Here is an 18,039-nt window from a genome sequence, read left to right as displayed (position 1 = left end):
TGTTTGTGCTATATATAGCATGCTAATGAATAACGGCCAATGACTGATAATGGCCCACATCTCCGCTGTCACCGCCTGACTTGCGATGAAATAGGCTCACACTTAAGCACGAAGACAAGGCGGCCTGTCGCATGGCCAAATAACAATCACGAGTTTGGGGGGGGGTTCTTCGTTTGTTTCATTTTGTTTTGATGCAAAACAGTCCGAAGTAACTGATTTTAAAGGTTTACATTGACAATTAGGTACAATGATGACAAAACGATAAAATGATTCATATGACACCCAAAACGTACACACCGAGCTGAGCGAAAAGTGCAGTTCTGGGTTTAAATATCTGGTGAGGGAAAAATCAAGACAATTCCTTGAAGAAAGAAAGCATTCCTTAACAGAATACCAGAAAGGAGGGGAGGACAGAGGGTGTGATACTGTAGAAGCTGAATAAGCAGTACAATATTTATCGGCTGTGTGAACAGACGCCCACCACACACCCACGCACCAATCTAAACACGTATGTAGACATAAATGTTACTGTTTGATCATAATTCTACTTTTTTTGAGAAATCGTGCAGTCAGTTCAGTGGTATCCTCTCCTCTGTGTCTGTGTGTGTGCGTGCTCAGCTGACAGACCACTGATGGGTCTGGTGTAGCGGTGAAATCGGTGCGCTCGCCGCTGCGCCGCAGCCGCTGTTGCTGCAGGGGGAGCATCCGTCCAACAGCCTGCAGTGTTGCGATGCGCGGCCGCTCCGTCTCTGCGCCGCTTCCCCCCACATAATTCCATTTTCAAGACCTCCGAGGAACAGATCCGTGAGAGAGGGGCGAGCTCCGTGCAGCAGGGAGGTGAAAGAGTCTGCAGTGTGCGTCTTAACTGAGGTGAGCTGTGGGGTTATTTGATTTTTTCTACAGTGGGGTGCTGCTTTAAAGGCCCGTGTCTCCGTCTTCGGCAGGAGATTTTTTTTTCGGGGGTTGTTATTTCTCAGCTCTGGCTGAACGTTTGAAAGCTTCTGTGATAGACAGGGGAGGGGATAGGCATGAGATTTTTTTTATTTTTCATTTTAGACATAACATGGTGGTAAAATAACTAAATACACACTATGTCTTTGTTCTGGAGATGTTTTTCAGCATATTAGAAGTGCTGTTTAAAGATAATTTCGGATGCATGGGTTTTTGTTTTCTTTGTAGGGTTTTCTTGCGCTCACTCAGAATAAGGTGGGCTAATAGGCCTGTGTGTAGCCGGGTATTTATATTCGCTACCTCGGATTTCTGCACACACATTCGCATTATTTTTTTTCCCATATTTTCCTCATGTTTCACAGTACGAAGGGAGGTGTGCTAATTTTGTGCTAATTATCCCAAATAGTCCGAAACATGCGAGCAAATCTGTCACGCGGACTTTGGTAGTGACCCACGGACTATATGCATGTCCATAGCATGTTCACCGCGGCGCTCCCTACCATAGGGTCGTTAGTGTGCAGCACACGCCTATGTTGTGATTGGCTTAGATCATCTGTTATGTATTAGGGCTGTTCCACTATCGCTGATAATTATTATTCCGACGGGGTGGGGGGGGGATCAAATCTACGAGGCCTGCAGTAATGCAAAACATTATCTTCAAAGATATGCATCATGTCATGTTGTCTTACCTTACAATCTCTGTTGAAATACAGTACTGTGCAAAAAGTCGAGACCAACCCCTCATTTTTTATATTTTGATTCCAGGAAGCCAGATTTGTAATTATTTAAAAAGTGGACATCCTGAAGGTCTTAAACATTTTTCTTTTTAAGTCGTTGGCTGCTTATTGACCTAGTTTCAGTCTGATCCTTGTACCTGAGCAATCTCACAGGAATGTTTTTGTTATTGCTGTTTTGTAAGCCACTGATCTATAAATAATTCAAACATAATCAGGGGATGACATGTGTGGTGTCCACATTTAGTAAACAACTTGGCAAAGAACCGATTCTAAAAAAATTTTTTTTTTTTTTAAACAACATCAAATTTGCTCCCATTTCCTTTCCTTTTGGAAGGGTGGTGGTCAAGAAGGGAAACTGCGAGAAAACTCTGAGGTATAGGAGATTACCGATTACACAAGAACTAGACTGAAAGGTACAACAGGGAGTGTCCAAAGCCATCTGTAAAATGCAGTGTTTAAGATCTTGTCAAAATTTATGAAATTATGAACACAGAAAAGTATTGTTAGATTTATTAGGTATCATTTTCCAGTCTGACAGTGATCCCAACACACTATCAGTGGAGTAAAATATACCTTAATCCATGACTATGTGTCATGGATTGGCCTCCCCAGAGCTTTACCTCAACATTAATGAAGCAGTGTGGGATCATCTTGACTGAAAACAGAATAAAAGGCAGACAACATCCAAAGAAGAGCTTTGAATGTCCTTCAAGAAACCAGAAGAATTATTCCTTAAGACTACTTAAAGAAATTACAAGAAAGGCTTGCCCAAGCGTTCAGACTATGATAAGAAATAAAGGTGGCCATACCAAATATTGACTTTCAAGCTTGTTATAGTTGTAAAAACACTCTTTTTTCCTTGCATACATATCGATTTGGCTAAATTAATCTCCTAAAAAAGAAGAAATTGAGTTGCAGCCTGAAAACCTTCATGAGTTTGCTAAATATGAGTTTATAATAAATTTCTGGGATGAGCTGATTGGCTGCTAGTTCTGATCCTATTAATCTTTCCCCTGTATTGATTGAGTTTTTCCCCTCCAGCCCTTTGTAAAACTAATATCCTCTGGCAGCTGTGGTACCATGCAGTCACTTAATGAAACACTACATGGTCACTTACCTCATGATAATATAAGTTTATATGCACTCTAGGTTTCTTAATAGTACATTCTGTTATATTATTATTAGTTGTTATCCATTTTTTCAGCCTGTACTCCTTGATTTGTTTTTTGTTCTTTCCAGATGGAGAAGGCGCTTGCTCATTTCCACAAATGTTTACATGGTTTCTGGAGATGCAGGTGTCAACAGAGGTTTTCCTTTCAATGATTGGATAGAGGCAGTGAGGTAGATATTCCTATAAATACTTTTTAAACTGCTAGAAATGAAAGTCTGTCTGCCAAGGATTAGGTTTCATTTAATGTCTTATCTCCTACATTTGTGGCAGTGAATTTAGTGTTGGTATAATTAGATCATTGTAAGCAAGCCTACACACACACATACACATACATACAAGAGACATAGATTTAGAGTCTCGATTCCATCACTTCAAAGGTTTTCCACATTATTTCTAACACTAGACTTTTCCTACTTTGAACATAAACAAAGTCTTCATCATTAGATGTAAACATTTATGTCTTTAACAAGAAGGCAGGATTCCCACTATGTAGCTGTGTTTATTATTTACGTTCCCACAATATGAGCAATTCATTTACAAGGATTCCATCGCACCCACACCCAAATGCATGCAGAATCAGAAATGGAGTTTTAGTTTGTCGCAGCTGGAGGAGAAAGAGTTTATTGTGTGCTGGCAAGTTTCTGAAAGGGGAGACATCTGCTTTCAGTTATACAGAAGAAGAAGAATCGAGGAGAAAAAATATGGGAGGGGAATGAGGGATCGGAAGGCATTCATGATTTCATTATGCTGATTCTTTCAGCAGATATCTAGATCTCTTCTCATGGCTCCTCTGTGAGTGCAACCACAAAAATGTGAATAATTTTCCATGGATCTGTAGCTGTGATGATGACTTAGAAAATTTTCTGAGACTAAAATTAATACGGGGCCTCTTCAATTAAACAACTTCCTGCGGGCTGTTTTTGGGTTGAGCTGAAGTGGAAGGGGGGGGGGATGACATGACATAACCTTTTAACTTTAGCAAAACCTCACAAAGTTGTCACACAAAACAGAGACTGCTGATTTTGTTCCCATCACTTACATTGCATTCCTGTTCGGAAATATCTTCAGAGTATAATTATAAAAACCAGAACGTCATCCAACATACTAATCTCTGACAGGTTCCAGGATGCGGTCCATGAGGAAGACGGTGTTGCTAGTCATCCTGGTATCTGTGGTGCTAGTACTGGCTCTCCTCCATTCGTGGCCCACTCGGGGTTACACCACAGTGGATGTTTGGCAGCGACCAGCGTTTATAGTAGAGAGGCATCTGGAAGAGAGGGTCCCTGAGTCAGACCATCGATTGAGCAATATTCCCTTCCATGTAAGGGATAATGTGGCGAGGTAAGTAATGCTATTTTGAACCAAAGCGGACAGACCTGAGCTTAAATCTGATCACACGTGTCTTATAATCTGTCCAGTTTGCTGGCACGTAATGGATGCATATGTGAGGGCGAAAGTGGGGGGGTAAACCTACCGTTCGCACAACTCTTGTTCCCTCGGGTGTCAGCTCACCCGCTGCACACTGCCTTCGAGGCTTCAGAGCTGGAGGAGATGAAGAGGAGACGGGCTAAAGAGTACAGCAGCTTTCAGACGAGGTAAGGAGTACTTAAGAGGTGTTTCACATTTTTTATCTGTGTGGCTAAAATATTATTATGCGGCCTGATGTGTTGTTTTACTTAAATTAAATAATGATGTAACAAAATGTGTTACTTGAAATAATCCATCTGTCTCAGCGCACGCTACAGGAAATTGTTTTTTAGACTTATCTATCTCTTACATGGAAAATCATCCACAATCTCACATCACTCTTGTCATATACTAATCTGCTTCGCTTTGTGGTTTGTTACTACGCAGTTAGAATAAAAACACATTACATTAACCTGCAAACATTAACCTGAGATCAACTATCAGAGAAAAGTCACACAGTTTGAATGCACATGCATTAGAACATATATAAACACAGACCTCGCTTTTTGCATGCTTCCAGTACACAACCAGCAGCCTTAAAACCTCCCCGCTTCTCTGTGGATCGTGCAGGAGTTGTGCATTAATAAGACTACATACACGGGTATTTTTGAAAACGCAGCTTTTTCTATTTGTTTGGGCCTTTCGTCCACACGCAAAAGCGTTTTGGATCACTGAAAATAGAGATTTTTTAAAAACTCAATTTTTGCCTTTACGTCTGTACGAAGAAAACAGAGATTTAGCCTCACAACGTCAAAGGTGAGCGCCTTTTTTGATGTCAAGCTTTGCACCACGTTATTGTTTACATGAGATGAATTTCTACAATGGCAAATATAGATAAAATACCCTTGCTTTTAATCTTACTATCTGCATTTTTTACACGGTAACACATACACACACAGTTACTGTCCCTCCATTTAGAAACACAGAGGCATCAGAGTGAACGTCGACATGGCTTCTACATTGAACACAGACACTGTCACAACCCAAATCTCGACGCCAACGTCATCGTCGGTTTTGAATAAATGTAATTTTTAAAAAATTAAACGTATGTATGCTGTATGCATTTTGTCCATTCCTAAGTTGTGAGTCTACACCAGCCATATTTCATTATTATAAATCACTCAGACTAATGTAAAATTTTCAGTTTCTTTATTGAATAAACTCTGGCCGAGAGAGCCAGTGACACAAAATCCACTGAATACTGACTTTAGTTATTAACATTTGAAATGATGAAGGCTATTAAAAAGTAACACAAAATTCGCCGCCTTTCCAGAAAAACAAAAACTTTTCAGAAGTACAGAAGGTTTTGTGAGGGCACAAAACCCTGTTTACTCTTTCCCTCTCAGGCTTGTAGACCTCTGATTGGTCAACATTTCTACACGGTTAGGATTTGGCATGTTCTTGACAGCGTTTGACTTTGTTTTTTGCGTTTACATGTGGACGGGATTTTCTTTTTTGAAATGGAAAATCTCTGCTTTCAAAAATACCCGTGTACATGTGTCTGTTTAACAGACAAAAAGGACATGTGAATGTTGATTTTGTTATGTTTGAATAGTCATACAATGGGATCCTTTGCTATTTAGTAGTACAGGGTGTATTGGCATGAAAAAACAGCCCGAGATACAGCCTTGGCCATCTCTGTTATCTCTCTCTCGCTGTCTCTCTCTCTCTCTCTCTCTCTCTCTCTCTCACACACACACAGTTTATTATTTCTAAAGAGCTTCCTGCTTTCTGCTTGCTGTGCTTGTTCATGTAAAAAACACAAAAACATTTCATTTCAGGTCAAAGACCCCTGCAGATCTACTCATTATTGCTGAGGCTAACAGCCCCTTGCAGTATCCGACACAGGGGGTGGAAGTACGACCCCTGAAAACAATCATCATCCCAGGTACGACTTCACCGAGTGAGCAACTCAGATATTTATGAAAGTCTCATGTTTTTATCATTTGAAAGTGGTTAAAGCTGGCCCCTAAACATTAAAAATGAACTTGAACTAGAGGTGGTTTATATACTGGATATTCATTGTACATACATATAGTGTAAGGGCTCTGAAAGCCCTTATTTATCCAGCTGGTGCATACAGGAAATGGACTGAAAATCAATCAGTGTTTGTTTCTCTTTTTCCAGGCTTGGCCTTACATGACCTTCCCAGAGATAATTACTCAGTGAGTGCTCAAACGTGTCTGTCTTTACATATTTTAGATGCCTGCAGTCCTCTGACCTTGACCGCTATTCTTTCCATCATATGCAGATAAACATCACTGCCACGCTGGGAACTCTAAATGTGGCGGCGGAGGTAGACGAGGTGAAAATCAAAGGTGATGGCGAGATGCACATGACTCTTTCCAGCCGCCTGCTGCCGAACATGAATCGACAGCTGCAGTTCGTCACCTACACTAACACGCTGTTTCATCCCAGCACGGCAGATACAGGTGAGCCCTCGGATACAAATCCACCGTCTTATCGGCCCTGGACTTTGTTCTTCTGAATTTTTCAGCAAATTGCGCAAAGTAGAAAGTAAAGATACAGAAAAAGAATCATCTCACACCCTAATTTGAGTCTGTGTTTAACTTTAAAGCAATATGTGGATTTATTTTTCACTCATAGATGAAAACTCTGTTACTTTGATCATGCCTATACAGTATATACAAAGGTACAGCCGGCAGCTGACTGACATATTTTAACATTAAGCTGCACGTTAAAACTTTAAAAAAAAAAAAAACTGTATATAAAAGATGGACATAGCCACTATGACATCAGAAACCACCATCTTACTCTCTTCCTCACTGAGTTATAAAATAAATCTGCCCTGTAAAGTTTTTATGCAGGAAAACTGACTATACAGACCAAAACTGCTTCTATTTTTATATATAAATATATATAATTTTAATTCCACATGGCTCTAAAATGCTCTTTTGCTTTACACTTTTGCATTTTAACTTGACTTACTCAATTTTGGGGTCGGCATCAAGTGGCTGTTCAGATAACTGCAGATTTTGGCATTTGGCTTCATTTTAACCCTCAAAGTCAAAGGAATTTGCAAAGAAAAGCGTCTGGACTTCTTTGAGTTGCTTGAAGACGTTTCACCTCTCATCTGAGAAGCTTCTTCAGTTCTAAGGTCAAATGGCCGAGAGTCCCAGATTTAAACCCAGTGGGAGTGAAACCTGGCCCCACCTGGCCCCACCTTGTCATGTGAATTCCTGAGGTCAGATATCAGATATCTGACCTCAGGAATTCACATGACAAGGTGGGGCCAGGTTTCACAATGAGCTCACCCGAAACCCTGGCTGATTAGGTACCACACCCGCTTTCACACCTTGGCTCATGTGATTAGAGGATCACCAGGGGGTCCTTTGTCCCTCTTTGGGGGGATACTCCCACTGGGTTTAAATCTGGGACTCTCGGCCATTTGACCTTAGAACTGAAGAAGCTTCTCGGATGAGAGGTGAAACGTCTTCAAGCAACTCAAAGAAGTCCAGATGCTTTTCTTTGCAAATTCCTTTGACTACGATGACCTGGATGACTGAGAACCTTCACAGACATTTTAACCCTCAAAGATTTCTGCTGGTTGAAATGGCAAAAAGTTGTGGTTTTAGTAAGGATTTTGCAACCTTTTGTGACTCTGGTCTTATTCTGTACACAGTGTTGGGAAGGTTACTTTTAAAATGTACTCCACTACAGATTACAGAATACATGCCCCAAAATGTATTTTGTAACGTATTCCGTTACGTTGCTCAATGAGAGTAATGTATTCTGAATACTTTGGATTAGTATTATCATGCTTTTTAACAGTAACAGTAGGGCGGACATTAGGTAAGGCTGCACCGTAGTAAAGGGACCTCTGGCTAATGCGTCGGTTTCCGTGTCGGGCTCATAGCTGAAAACTAGCTTTACTTTGTTGTCTGGGTCAGCTGTGCTAGCGAGAGACAGAGAGAGGCGTTGAAAGGCTGCCACAATGGAACTTATTGTTTTGGAGGAAAACACAAACACAGTGTACAGTCGAGTCTTAACAGCTTACTTACAACTGGGCTCATCAGGCACTCTTTTTGGCTGCAGTGGTTATTATTATATTTACATGCTTCCATCTCCCGTTTCTGGTCAGTGACAACTCGTACTTTTCGATTCTCCTTTTTCTTTTTAGAGCCTCTTAATGCGTGTTTTGCTTGGGTTTCCACCGGCGTGGAATTAGCAAAAATAGAGAGGGGACAGCCTAACATATGAAACAGGAAAAGACTGTGTAATCCATTTATTTCAACAAAGTAACTCTATTCTGAATACCATCTTTTTAAACAGTAACTGTAACAGAATACAGTTATTCATATTTTGTATTTTAAATATGTAACGGCGGTACATGTGTTCCGTTACTCCCCAACACTGTCTGTACAACACCAAGGTTGTTTTGTTTGTTTGTTTGCCATCATCACGTCATCAGACGTGGCTAACCTTCCCCAGTGTCTCCAGCCTTTATACTAAGCTACCTGTTTGCTCTCTGATGCTTCTGTCAGCAGCTTTGTCAGACTCTGTGTACCTTGCTTTCTTTTTTTTTTTCCTTTTCAGTGGCCTCACACCTGCTCTTGTATGGTATTCCTGGCAGGGAAAATTATTTGCAGAGCTGTTTCTCTTGAGCTAGAATTGGGCAACTATTTAGGATTCAGTCTGATATCAGAGCCTCTTTGTTCAGCACAAAATTAACAATAGTAAGCATGCACAAAACCTGAATGGCTGAAGGTGTGTTTGCCCTTGTCTTTCGACTTCCTGCCTGTATAGTATAACCCAATTTCAAAACAGCTGGGGCACTTTGTTAAATGTAAATAAAAACTTACAAAAAGGATGATGAAGCTCTAATCTGCATTTTGTCTCCATGACAGAATCACGTCTGTCTTTAATGCACACGCGTCTGAGTGATGTAGCACATAAATCGAATTTGCCTAACCACAAGCAGGAAAGGCTTTCACAGTCTTTCCGCTGAGGATGGTAATGTATCTGAACACTTGAACATGACCATAGCTGGACTGGTGCATCAAACTCCGTGTTCCTGTCTCACAAGAAAAAGTAACCCACAATGAAAAACTGTCTTTAAATCTCTTTTAACAACTTTTTGCCATTTCAACCAACAGAAACAAGACATTGCCTTGTCTTGTCCCTTGCAAAAAGAGATTTCTCAAGGTTCTCTGAATCTTTTGATGATATTTTGTGCTGCAGATGACGAGATATTCAAAGTCTTCCCAGTTTTACAGTGAGGAACATAATTCTTCCACAATCGGTAAAAACTGTTTCATGCAGATTGGTGAACCTCTCCCTTTCTTTACTTCTGAGAAACCTTTTTAAGATGCCTTTTTCCCCTTAAATGGTCCTCTAGCTGTTTCTTTTAGTAACACTTACTTTTCCAGCATTTCCTGTCTCAACTGTGGAGATGTTGTTGCCATCAAATTTAAACTGAGCTAATATTTTTCTTAAAATGATCATTTAAACATTGGATCTGCTTTAATACAGTGGTCCCCAACCTTTTTTGCACCAATGTCAGACTATATTTTCACGGACCGGCCTTTAAGGTGTTGCGGATAAATACAACAATGTAAAATGAAATGACCAAGACAAAAACGGTGGTATTTTGTAAATATAATAATAAACGCGAATTCACTGTGTAATTGTGTAACTTTATTAGCAGCATCCTCCTGAAAATGCGCCAACAACATTGAGAGTGACATCCTCCTCTCTGCCCCTTAATGCTCTCTGGTCGCTATGGTAATGTGTGAATATTTCTTTCAAAATAGGACACACAACTACAAAGACGCAGGGAAAACGAGTTAACAATAAAAACGCTGAAAACCATAAATTTCACACCTGAGCCTCAACTCTCGCGGCCCGGTACCATACGACTCACGGACCGGTACCGGTCTGTGGCCCGGGAGTTGGGGACCGCTGCTTTAATACTTAAATATCTGTTAATAATATCTTTCTTTTTTTCCTACACTTTACTTGTCATCCCAACCCTGTAGTTTTTATGAAGGGAAAATTAGGTGTAGAAACTAAAAGTGCTTTATTTTTTTGTTGTTTTACTGAATTGTCTATAAAATGCTCTTTTGCTGTAGAGTTTAGCATTTTAACTTGAGGGTCTGAAGAATTGGTTTTGTACAAAGACATGACATTGTTATGTCTACATGTTTTACGAGAACCAGATGAGAGCGAGGCATTCATAGTTTTAGCTTAATGATACTCATGATTTTTTGGTGTGGGGGGGTCTTTTAGTGCAGCTTGAGACAGAGGGACATCAAGCTGTCTTCAGCATCAAGATCCGACACGGAACAACACCTAAACTGTACAACACTGGATCCAAAGGAGGTACAGCACCGGCATGTTGACGGTGTTTATAACTAAAGTCAGACATCCTTTCTAAGTCAAACAGCACTTTCTAAAGCCAGTTTTCCTCCATCAACTCTCTGCAGAGTACAACGTCAGCGCCCTCGTGACAATAGCGACAAAAACGTTCCTGCGTTACGATAAGCTTAAAGATCTTATCGACAGCATCAGAAGATACTACCCTACTGTTACCATAGTTATCGCTGATGACAGTGAAAATCCCCAAACCATCTCTGGGCCTTACATCGAACATTACATCATGCCCTTTGGAAAGGTAAGGACACGCTGAAGTCTTCTCCCTGCTGTCACAGTTGATGCGACCTCAATCTAAACCTCAGCGTTGCGTGTCTTAGGGTTGGTTTGCCGGCCGAAACCTGGCCGTGTCCCAAGTGACCACGAAGTACGTACTGTGGGTGGATGATGACTTCATCTTCACAGCCAACACCAAGCTGGAGAAGCTTGTGGATGTTTTAGAAAGGACCACTCTGGATCTAGTGAGTAGCAGAAGGATATTTTTTTTCTTTTTCTCAGTGAGTAGTAAAGATTTGGGGCTCTTGCAGAGACAATGTATCTATGTGTGTGAACTAGGTGGGCGGTGCAGTGCGGGAGGCCACGGGGTACACCGCCACCTACCGTCAAACCATCTCCATTGAGCCAGGAGAGGAAGATGGTGACTGTTTACACATGAGGAGAGGATTTCATCACGTCATCGAAGGCTTCCCCAACTGCGTTGTGACTGACGGGGTCATCAACTTCTTTTTAGCTCGCACAGACAAAGTCCAGCAGGTCGGCTTTGACCCACGCCTCGCCAGGGTCGCTCATCTGGGTGAGTACAGGGCTTTATTTCATATCAAAGGAGCAAAATTTTGCATCGTGTCATGTGTTTTTTATTCAGCGTTTTGACTGCTGGATACAAAAAATTCAATAAAGAATTATTTATTTGTTATCCAATCTGGCCTCAACATTGTTGAAGCAGTCTGGGATCAGAGAACAGAACAAAAGACAGCCAACATTCAGCTTTGAATGTCCTTTGAGAAGCCTGAAGAACTATTCCTGACTGTTTTTGCCTCATGTACTGTATTTCTATGTATATTTCCACGTTTCAATAAATAACCTATTTCCCATTTGTTCTAGAAAAAATATATAGAAATGAGGTGTAACTCAAGACTTTTGCACTTTATTGTATATTCATATTCATTGTATTTCTATTCTCCTGTAGCACTGAGTCAATTTGTGTGCCATATAAAATTAATTTAATGTTTCCTTAATCATTTAAGAATAAAAGAGAGATGAATATCTCCGATTAAGGTAGTGATAGCAACAATATCTTAGTAATTGAAGAAAAAAGATTCATATCTTATTTTACTTACTGAGACAATAACGTGTGCGAGATAATTTTTGCTAGCAAATTATGCTGTGACATTTTTTATCAGCACACACCACCATGGAAGAGTCACAGCTCGGCTTTACCTACATTAAACTGAATGAAATCTGATTTAAATGTAACATTTAGCTCACGCCACCTTCTCCTCATTTTCATACCTGCAATATTTCATTAACTAAAAGTGTTCCTGACCCACTGAGTGATGTTTACCCCCCCCCCTTTTTTTTTCTAGAGTTTTTCATCGATGGCCTCGGCTCTCTCCATGTGGGCTCGTGCGATGACGTCATTGTCAATCACGCAACCAAAATCAAACTTCCCTGGGTAAGCCAGTCAGAGAGCGACAAGACCTACGCCAAGTTCCGTTACCCGTCAGCCTCCTCTGATGCCACGCACACCAAAAACGGCCTCCTGTACTTCAAGAATCGGTTTCAGTGCTTGACTCATAATTAGCTTCCCCTCTCCTCTTTTTCTCGAAGGTTCCTCCGCTCTCCCCGAGTTGCCAAAGAAGTTCTCCTCCCCCAGGCCCTCTCAGATAAGATTTTGGTTTGCCTTCTCTTGAGAACCTTGAAATTATTTTTCCAGCTTCAGCCTTTAGAGCAGTTTTAGCATGTTTTATCTGTCAGTGCACAGCTCTGCAGTGAGCTGAAAAGTCCTCTAGCATCTAGAAGCCCAACAGAAAAGTTTAGGTTTCCTCATTGGTGTGAAGACAGGAGAAATTCAGCTGCTGTGCCCAGTAACATCTCGAGTCATAAAAGGATCATGCTCATGCCCTCCACAAAGACCAGGCTTTGGGAGAACCTAACAGGTAGCAGCCAGTGTAACTTCATTGTCATCCTGTTCTGGGTAGATGTGCATGTGTTCTCCTTCGATTTGCACTAGCCGAATATAGACTTGAGCTTGGAACAAGGTCTTTCTGTCAGTGACAACAAGCCCTTCAGTAAAGTGACAGAGTTGCAGACTCGGAGCTCCAGTGTGACCTTCTTGCCAATGCCACATGAAGAACGTGTTCCAAGTCTTTTCATTTGTTGGGTTCTGGTACTGACTGGCCGTGCCAAAGGTTTGGATGCTGCTAGCTCTGGGGTGCTTTTATCTGTGTGTGCAATATGGTTTTACTGCCCATTACCCAGAATCCTTTTGTGTCACCCATGGAGAGATAAGTCAGATCTGAGGAGGAGAAACTTTTGGTCCCAGTTCATCAGGTGTTACCTGGTAGCGGGAGCAGCCGTAATTGTCGTCTTCTGCTGTTTGTCTGTTTCCCCAACAAGCATCTGAGGAAAACGAGACTTTTGAGTGCTCACCACCGGATCTTTACATGTTGCCCAAAAGAAACGTTGGTTGAACTAAAGTACTTATTAATTTCACATCATTATGAAAAGAGGACGGGGAAGGGGGGGCGCTGTAAGAGAGGAAAGGAGATGAAGCAAGAATACAGAGTTTTTATACTGAAACTCCTCTTTGGAGCACTCCTGCATGTCAGAGACTCAAGTGGTGATGCTGTTCTTTTATACCATGGCCTTTAGATGGCGCCCTTGTATCACTGTATTTGTTTCCTAAGCAAGTTTTTTAACTTTTTTTTGTTAGCAATAAGGTGCCAGAGATTTATCAACAGTTTTTTTTAATCCCCAAGAGAAATATCGACTTATTTGTAACTATTTTATTTATTAATTTATTAATAATTTGTTTGCCTTTTATTAGATAGAACAGTGAAGAGAGACAGGTAAGCAGGGGGATGTCGGGTCAGAAAGCAGCACATCGGAATCGAACCTGATCTGCTCAGCTCGTGAGCTACACCGGCATCTGTTTGCGACTATTAATTCATTTCTATTTTTCACCAAAAGTGACGTTCGTTCTGTTGATGGAAGAAACTAGCAGCGGTGGTCCTGCTGCTTGGTTTGTATGTAGTTGTGTACTGAAGAATTTGTCTCACATTTTAATTTGTAAGTGTTGACAGATGTATAATTTTTTTTAACAGTGATGTTTATTGTGTGGACACAGAAATCATTTGTTGCCTGCTTCACCCACCCACCCCCACACCCAAAACAAAAGAAAATATGAGTTGTTTGAGCATTATGAGAGTTTTTACATTCATTTCAAATGTTATAAAAAATGTCTGTGGGAAAAAAAAAGAAATCTTGTGTTCAATGTTGTGGTGTCGGTTCAAAGGATGAAGACACTGACATACAAAAGATTACAATTGAGTATCCTTCAAGAACCTTAATTTATAAGCACACCTTTTTTGCTACTCAAGCGAATGAACATGATAGGTGAGAGGCAAAAACTGTCAAATAAAAGCAAGCACGGTTTATATTTGAGACCAAAAGCCTGCGTTTAAAACCAGGTTTTGAATTTAATGGCTGAAGTTGTCTGAGAGTGTTTGAGCCTGGAAGCTGAAGGCTCTATCCCTGAGGATCTGAAACTTGGAGAGAGGAATGTATAACAACCACCTGTCAGCACAGGAGTGAAGAAGGTGGGGCTGGGGGGTGTAGAGCTGAAGGAGATCAGAGAGGTACTGAGGGCCATGAGCATGAAGGAACTTGCAGGTAAGCTTCACGTTGCTCTTGCCAGGTTGTCTTTCTTTCAAAACAGCTTTAATTATTTGTGGCAAAGATTCAACAAGTTGTTAGAAACATTCCTCAGAGATTTTGGTCCAAATCAGCGTCACACAGTTGCTGCAGATTTGTCTGCTGCACATCTGTGATGAGAATCTGCCGTTCCACCACATCCCTAGTCTGGTCTATTAGATTGAGAGCTGGTGACTGTGGAGGCCATTTGAGTACAGGGAACTCATTGTCATGCTCAAGAAACCAGTCTGAGATCATTTGAACTTTGTGACGTTGTGCATTATCTTGCTGGAAACAGTCATTGAAAGGCCAGTTCGATGTGGTGATAAAGGGTTGGACATGATGTGCAAGAGTACTCGGATAGGCTGTGGCATTCAAACAATTCTCTGTTGGTATTTAGGGACCCAATCTGTGCCAAGAAAATATCCTCTACACCCTCACACCATCAACATACAAGGCAGCTTGGATCTGTGCTTTACTGCTAATGCAAAATTCCCACCCTACCACCAGATTGTGATAACAGAAATTCAATTTAACCCTCGGATTCCTGTTCTTAGTGGACAGGAGTGACCCTCTGTGTGGTCTTCTGCTGCTGTAGCCCAGCTGCTTCAAGGTTCCGCTTCTTTACACCTTGGTATTTACTTAAGTTACCGTTGCCTTCCTATCAGCTCAAAGCAGTCTGGTCAGTTTCACCCAGAGAAACTGAATGGATGTTTCCCTAAAATGCCATGAAGCACAATAATTTACAAAAAAAACCAAACCCTTAATTACAAGGTTTCATCTTCATTTTCAGTAGCAATATTAAGATGTTAAACGAGGAGACAAACATGTTAAAGATGAGACAGTGTGAGTCTGTGCAGTGCAAATGAACAATGAGACCACTTTAGGATGTTGTGTGTCATAGTCAGATGACTGAAGGACAAATGGCCTCTGTGTGATGCAGAAATTTCAGGCAGTCTTTCACTTGGAGCACTGAAATGTTTTATGTTCAGAAGTGTAGAGCAGATGCCAGCAGCACAAGTTTATGCCTTTTCATGATTTTGCTTACTGTAAAACTGTATAAAAATTCTGTTTATTTGTATGTGTATAAACCCAGCTGCTATTTTTAATATAAAAATATCATAATTAATTAGTTAGACCATACAATTCATCATAATATAAAATATTTGACTTGTAAACTGGTAAATTAAAGAGCTCACATTGTGACTCACTCTTTAATTCATAATGATGAGCATTTCCCTCCACTAGAGGGTGCTAAGCACCATCGGTTCCCTGCTTTGTAGACCAGAGATCAGATTTTGTGCAGCTTCGATGTTTCTTTTGGATCTTCTTTTTAAATAATCTTATAAAAACAAGACAAAACAAGCTGATTATTACACATTTGGGAACATAAATCTTCTGGATAGCGACAAAATGAATCAAAGGCATCCATTAAGTTATACACTGGACATTATAATGAGGCTAGGAAGGGGTCCTCTGGCCTGTATTAGGAAAACTAATTCGTGGAAAAGACAATAAATGACAGGAAATAGCTGCTGACTTACACTCTGACTGATCGATTACAGACTGTTGGTTTAAGATGGAGAGAATTCATATTTCCCAGCAACTGTGCTTTAATGGGTCATTGATATTTAAAATAGACGGGAAACATGGAAGGATAAATGAACTGCCCTATCAGCCTTGAGACCTCATAGGCACAAGGGCCAAAGCAAATATCAAGAACAAGTTACTCACTGGGAACTTGACCAAATTACAAGAGACACACAACAATCAGGAGACGCTAAAAGAGACACATGAAGTGAAAAAGTAAAAATGATGATAACAAATATCTGAACAGCTTCTTTAATTCCACGAGTGTATCAGGACAGCACGAGTTTCACCGATATGATCCAACACAAAATTATTTACATTCAAGACGACAATGACAAATGAGCACCTCGGTTTTATCTGTGTTCCCTTTTTCCTCTCTCTGCTTGGTTATGACACGTGCTTTGTGTAAGTCCACAGATATGTTGAGTCCAGATAAGACTGACAATGGCAGGGTTAAAACAGGCCACCAGACAGAAAGCACAGCTATTCGCTAATCTCCGGGGACTGCGGGGATACACGTAACTCGTGTGGATTGAGATCCTGGACTATAACTGGGATTTACAGTCACTTGGCAATTTCATGGATACAGTTATTTGAGGAGGGATTTAAGATCTCAGTTATCTGTGGGAATAAAGTGGAATTGGTCTCTTGTGAAAATATTAGGCATTACACAAAGATCCATCAAAGAATTTTCAAAGGAAACAGGAAGAAATGAATACATAAGCACAGTCTCTGTGGTGACACAGATATATACACTTCATGTATTTATATGCCTGCATTTACACCAATCAGCCAAAACATTAAAATAATCTGCTTAGTGCCTCCAAAAAAAACCTCTTTAGAGTAAGGGCGTCAAACATAAGGCCCGGGGGCCAGAATCTTCCTGACACAGACACCAATCTGGTCTACTGGAAAATGTGAAAGAGGGCGTATTCTTGAATTTTAACTCTATTTTGGTATATTTAACAGCTTTTTCTGCTGATAAGGACCTCCCCCCTGGGCATTATGCTACACTAAAGTATTAACAATTAGAAAAAAACTGAATTTTTGTTCTCATTTTTGTTTTTTACCATCTACTCTTAAAACATTTCTTGTTTGTTTGTTTCATAATGGGTCAACATTAAAAAGAACAATAATAATAATAAAAATAATTAAAAATGTGAATTAACAACAATCTTCTGTTTTATAATTACAAGACAGTCAAGGAAATGAGATACCAAAACTTTTTCTGTAATTTTACACATTTATTTCTTACAATTAAACCCCCAAGTCATCCTGATAAAATTATTTCATGTCTTATGGCAACATTTTTTTTTTTAATCAGGCAGAAAAACTGAGACAAAATGTTGAAATTGCACTTTTTTTCTTATATTAAGATATCACAGGCATTAAACCTAACCCACTTGAAATCAAAGTGGGCTGTATGTGATCAATGTAAATTGGCCCCTAATGTAAAATGAATTTGACATCCCTGCTTTGGAGGCATGGATGCAGGTTCACTGAGTCTGGAATGGAGGGTGGAGCCTCTGTGGACGGGGCTTTCTCGTGCCTTCGTGCAGATCCTCAGTCAGAATGGGTAAAGTTTGGAGGCCAAGTCAACAAATCTGGCTTTACATCACGGTGGGGCGACCGTGGCCCAAGAGTTGGGCGTTTGCCTTGTAATCGGAAGGTTGCCGGTTCGAGCCCTGGTTTGGACAGTCTTGGTCGTTGTGTCCTTGGGCAAGACACTTCACCCGTTGCCTACTGGTGGTGGTCAGAGGGCCCGGTGGCGCCAGTGTCCGGCAGCCTCGCCTCTGTCAGTGCGCCCCAGGGTGGCTG

At 40.7% G+C, this 18,039-nt stretch overlaps 1 protein-coding gene across 2 annotated transcripts; it reads left to right on the top strand.

Moving 5' to 3' along the window:
- Positions 1–400: 400 nt before the first annotated feature.
- Positions 401–14,185, top strand: b4galnt1b (beta-1,4-N-acetyl-galactosaminyl transferase 1b). 2 transcript variants are annotated; one of them, XM_005469510.4, is made up of 13 exons: positions 401–508; positions 619–870; positions 2,928–3,029; positions 3,978–4,200; positions 4,278–4,454; positions 6,108–6,214; positions 6,454–6,491; positions 6,578–6,758; positions 10,576–10,668; positions 10,773–10,960; positions 11,040–11,180; positions 11,275–11,512; positions 12,303–14,185. In XM_005469510.4, the coding sequence occupies exons 4-13, from the start codon at positions 3,986–3,988 to the stop codon at positions 12,518–12,520; spliced, it is 1,596 nt and encodes a 531-aa protein (XP_005469567.1). In that variant the 5' UTR covers positions 401–508; positions 619–870; positions 2,928–3,029; positions 3,978–3,985; the 3' UTR covers positions 12,521–14,185. The 2 variants fall into 2 exon arrangements, with proteins under 2 accessions (XP_005469567.1, XP_003441520.2); XM_003441472.5 differs by lacking the exon at positions 401–508 and having other exon boundaries at positions 633–870; positions 12,303–12,391; positions 12,547–14,185.
- Positions 14,186–18,039: the final 3,854 nt, after the last annotated feature.

This window comes from Oreochromis niloticus, linkage group LG5, assembly GCF_001858045.2.
Source record: "Oreochromis niloticus isolate F11D_XX linkage group LG5, O_niloticus_UMD_NMBU, whole genome shotgun sequence".
NCBI lineage: Eukaryota > Metazoa > Chordata > Actinopteri > Cichliformes > Cichlidae > Oreochromis > Oreochromis niloticus.
The sequence above is the reverse complement of the archived record's forward strand: the minus strand, read 5'-3'. Positions and strand labels throughout refer to the sequence as shown.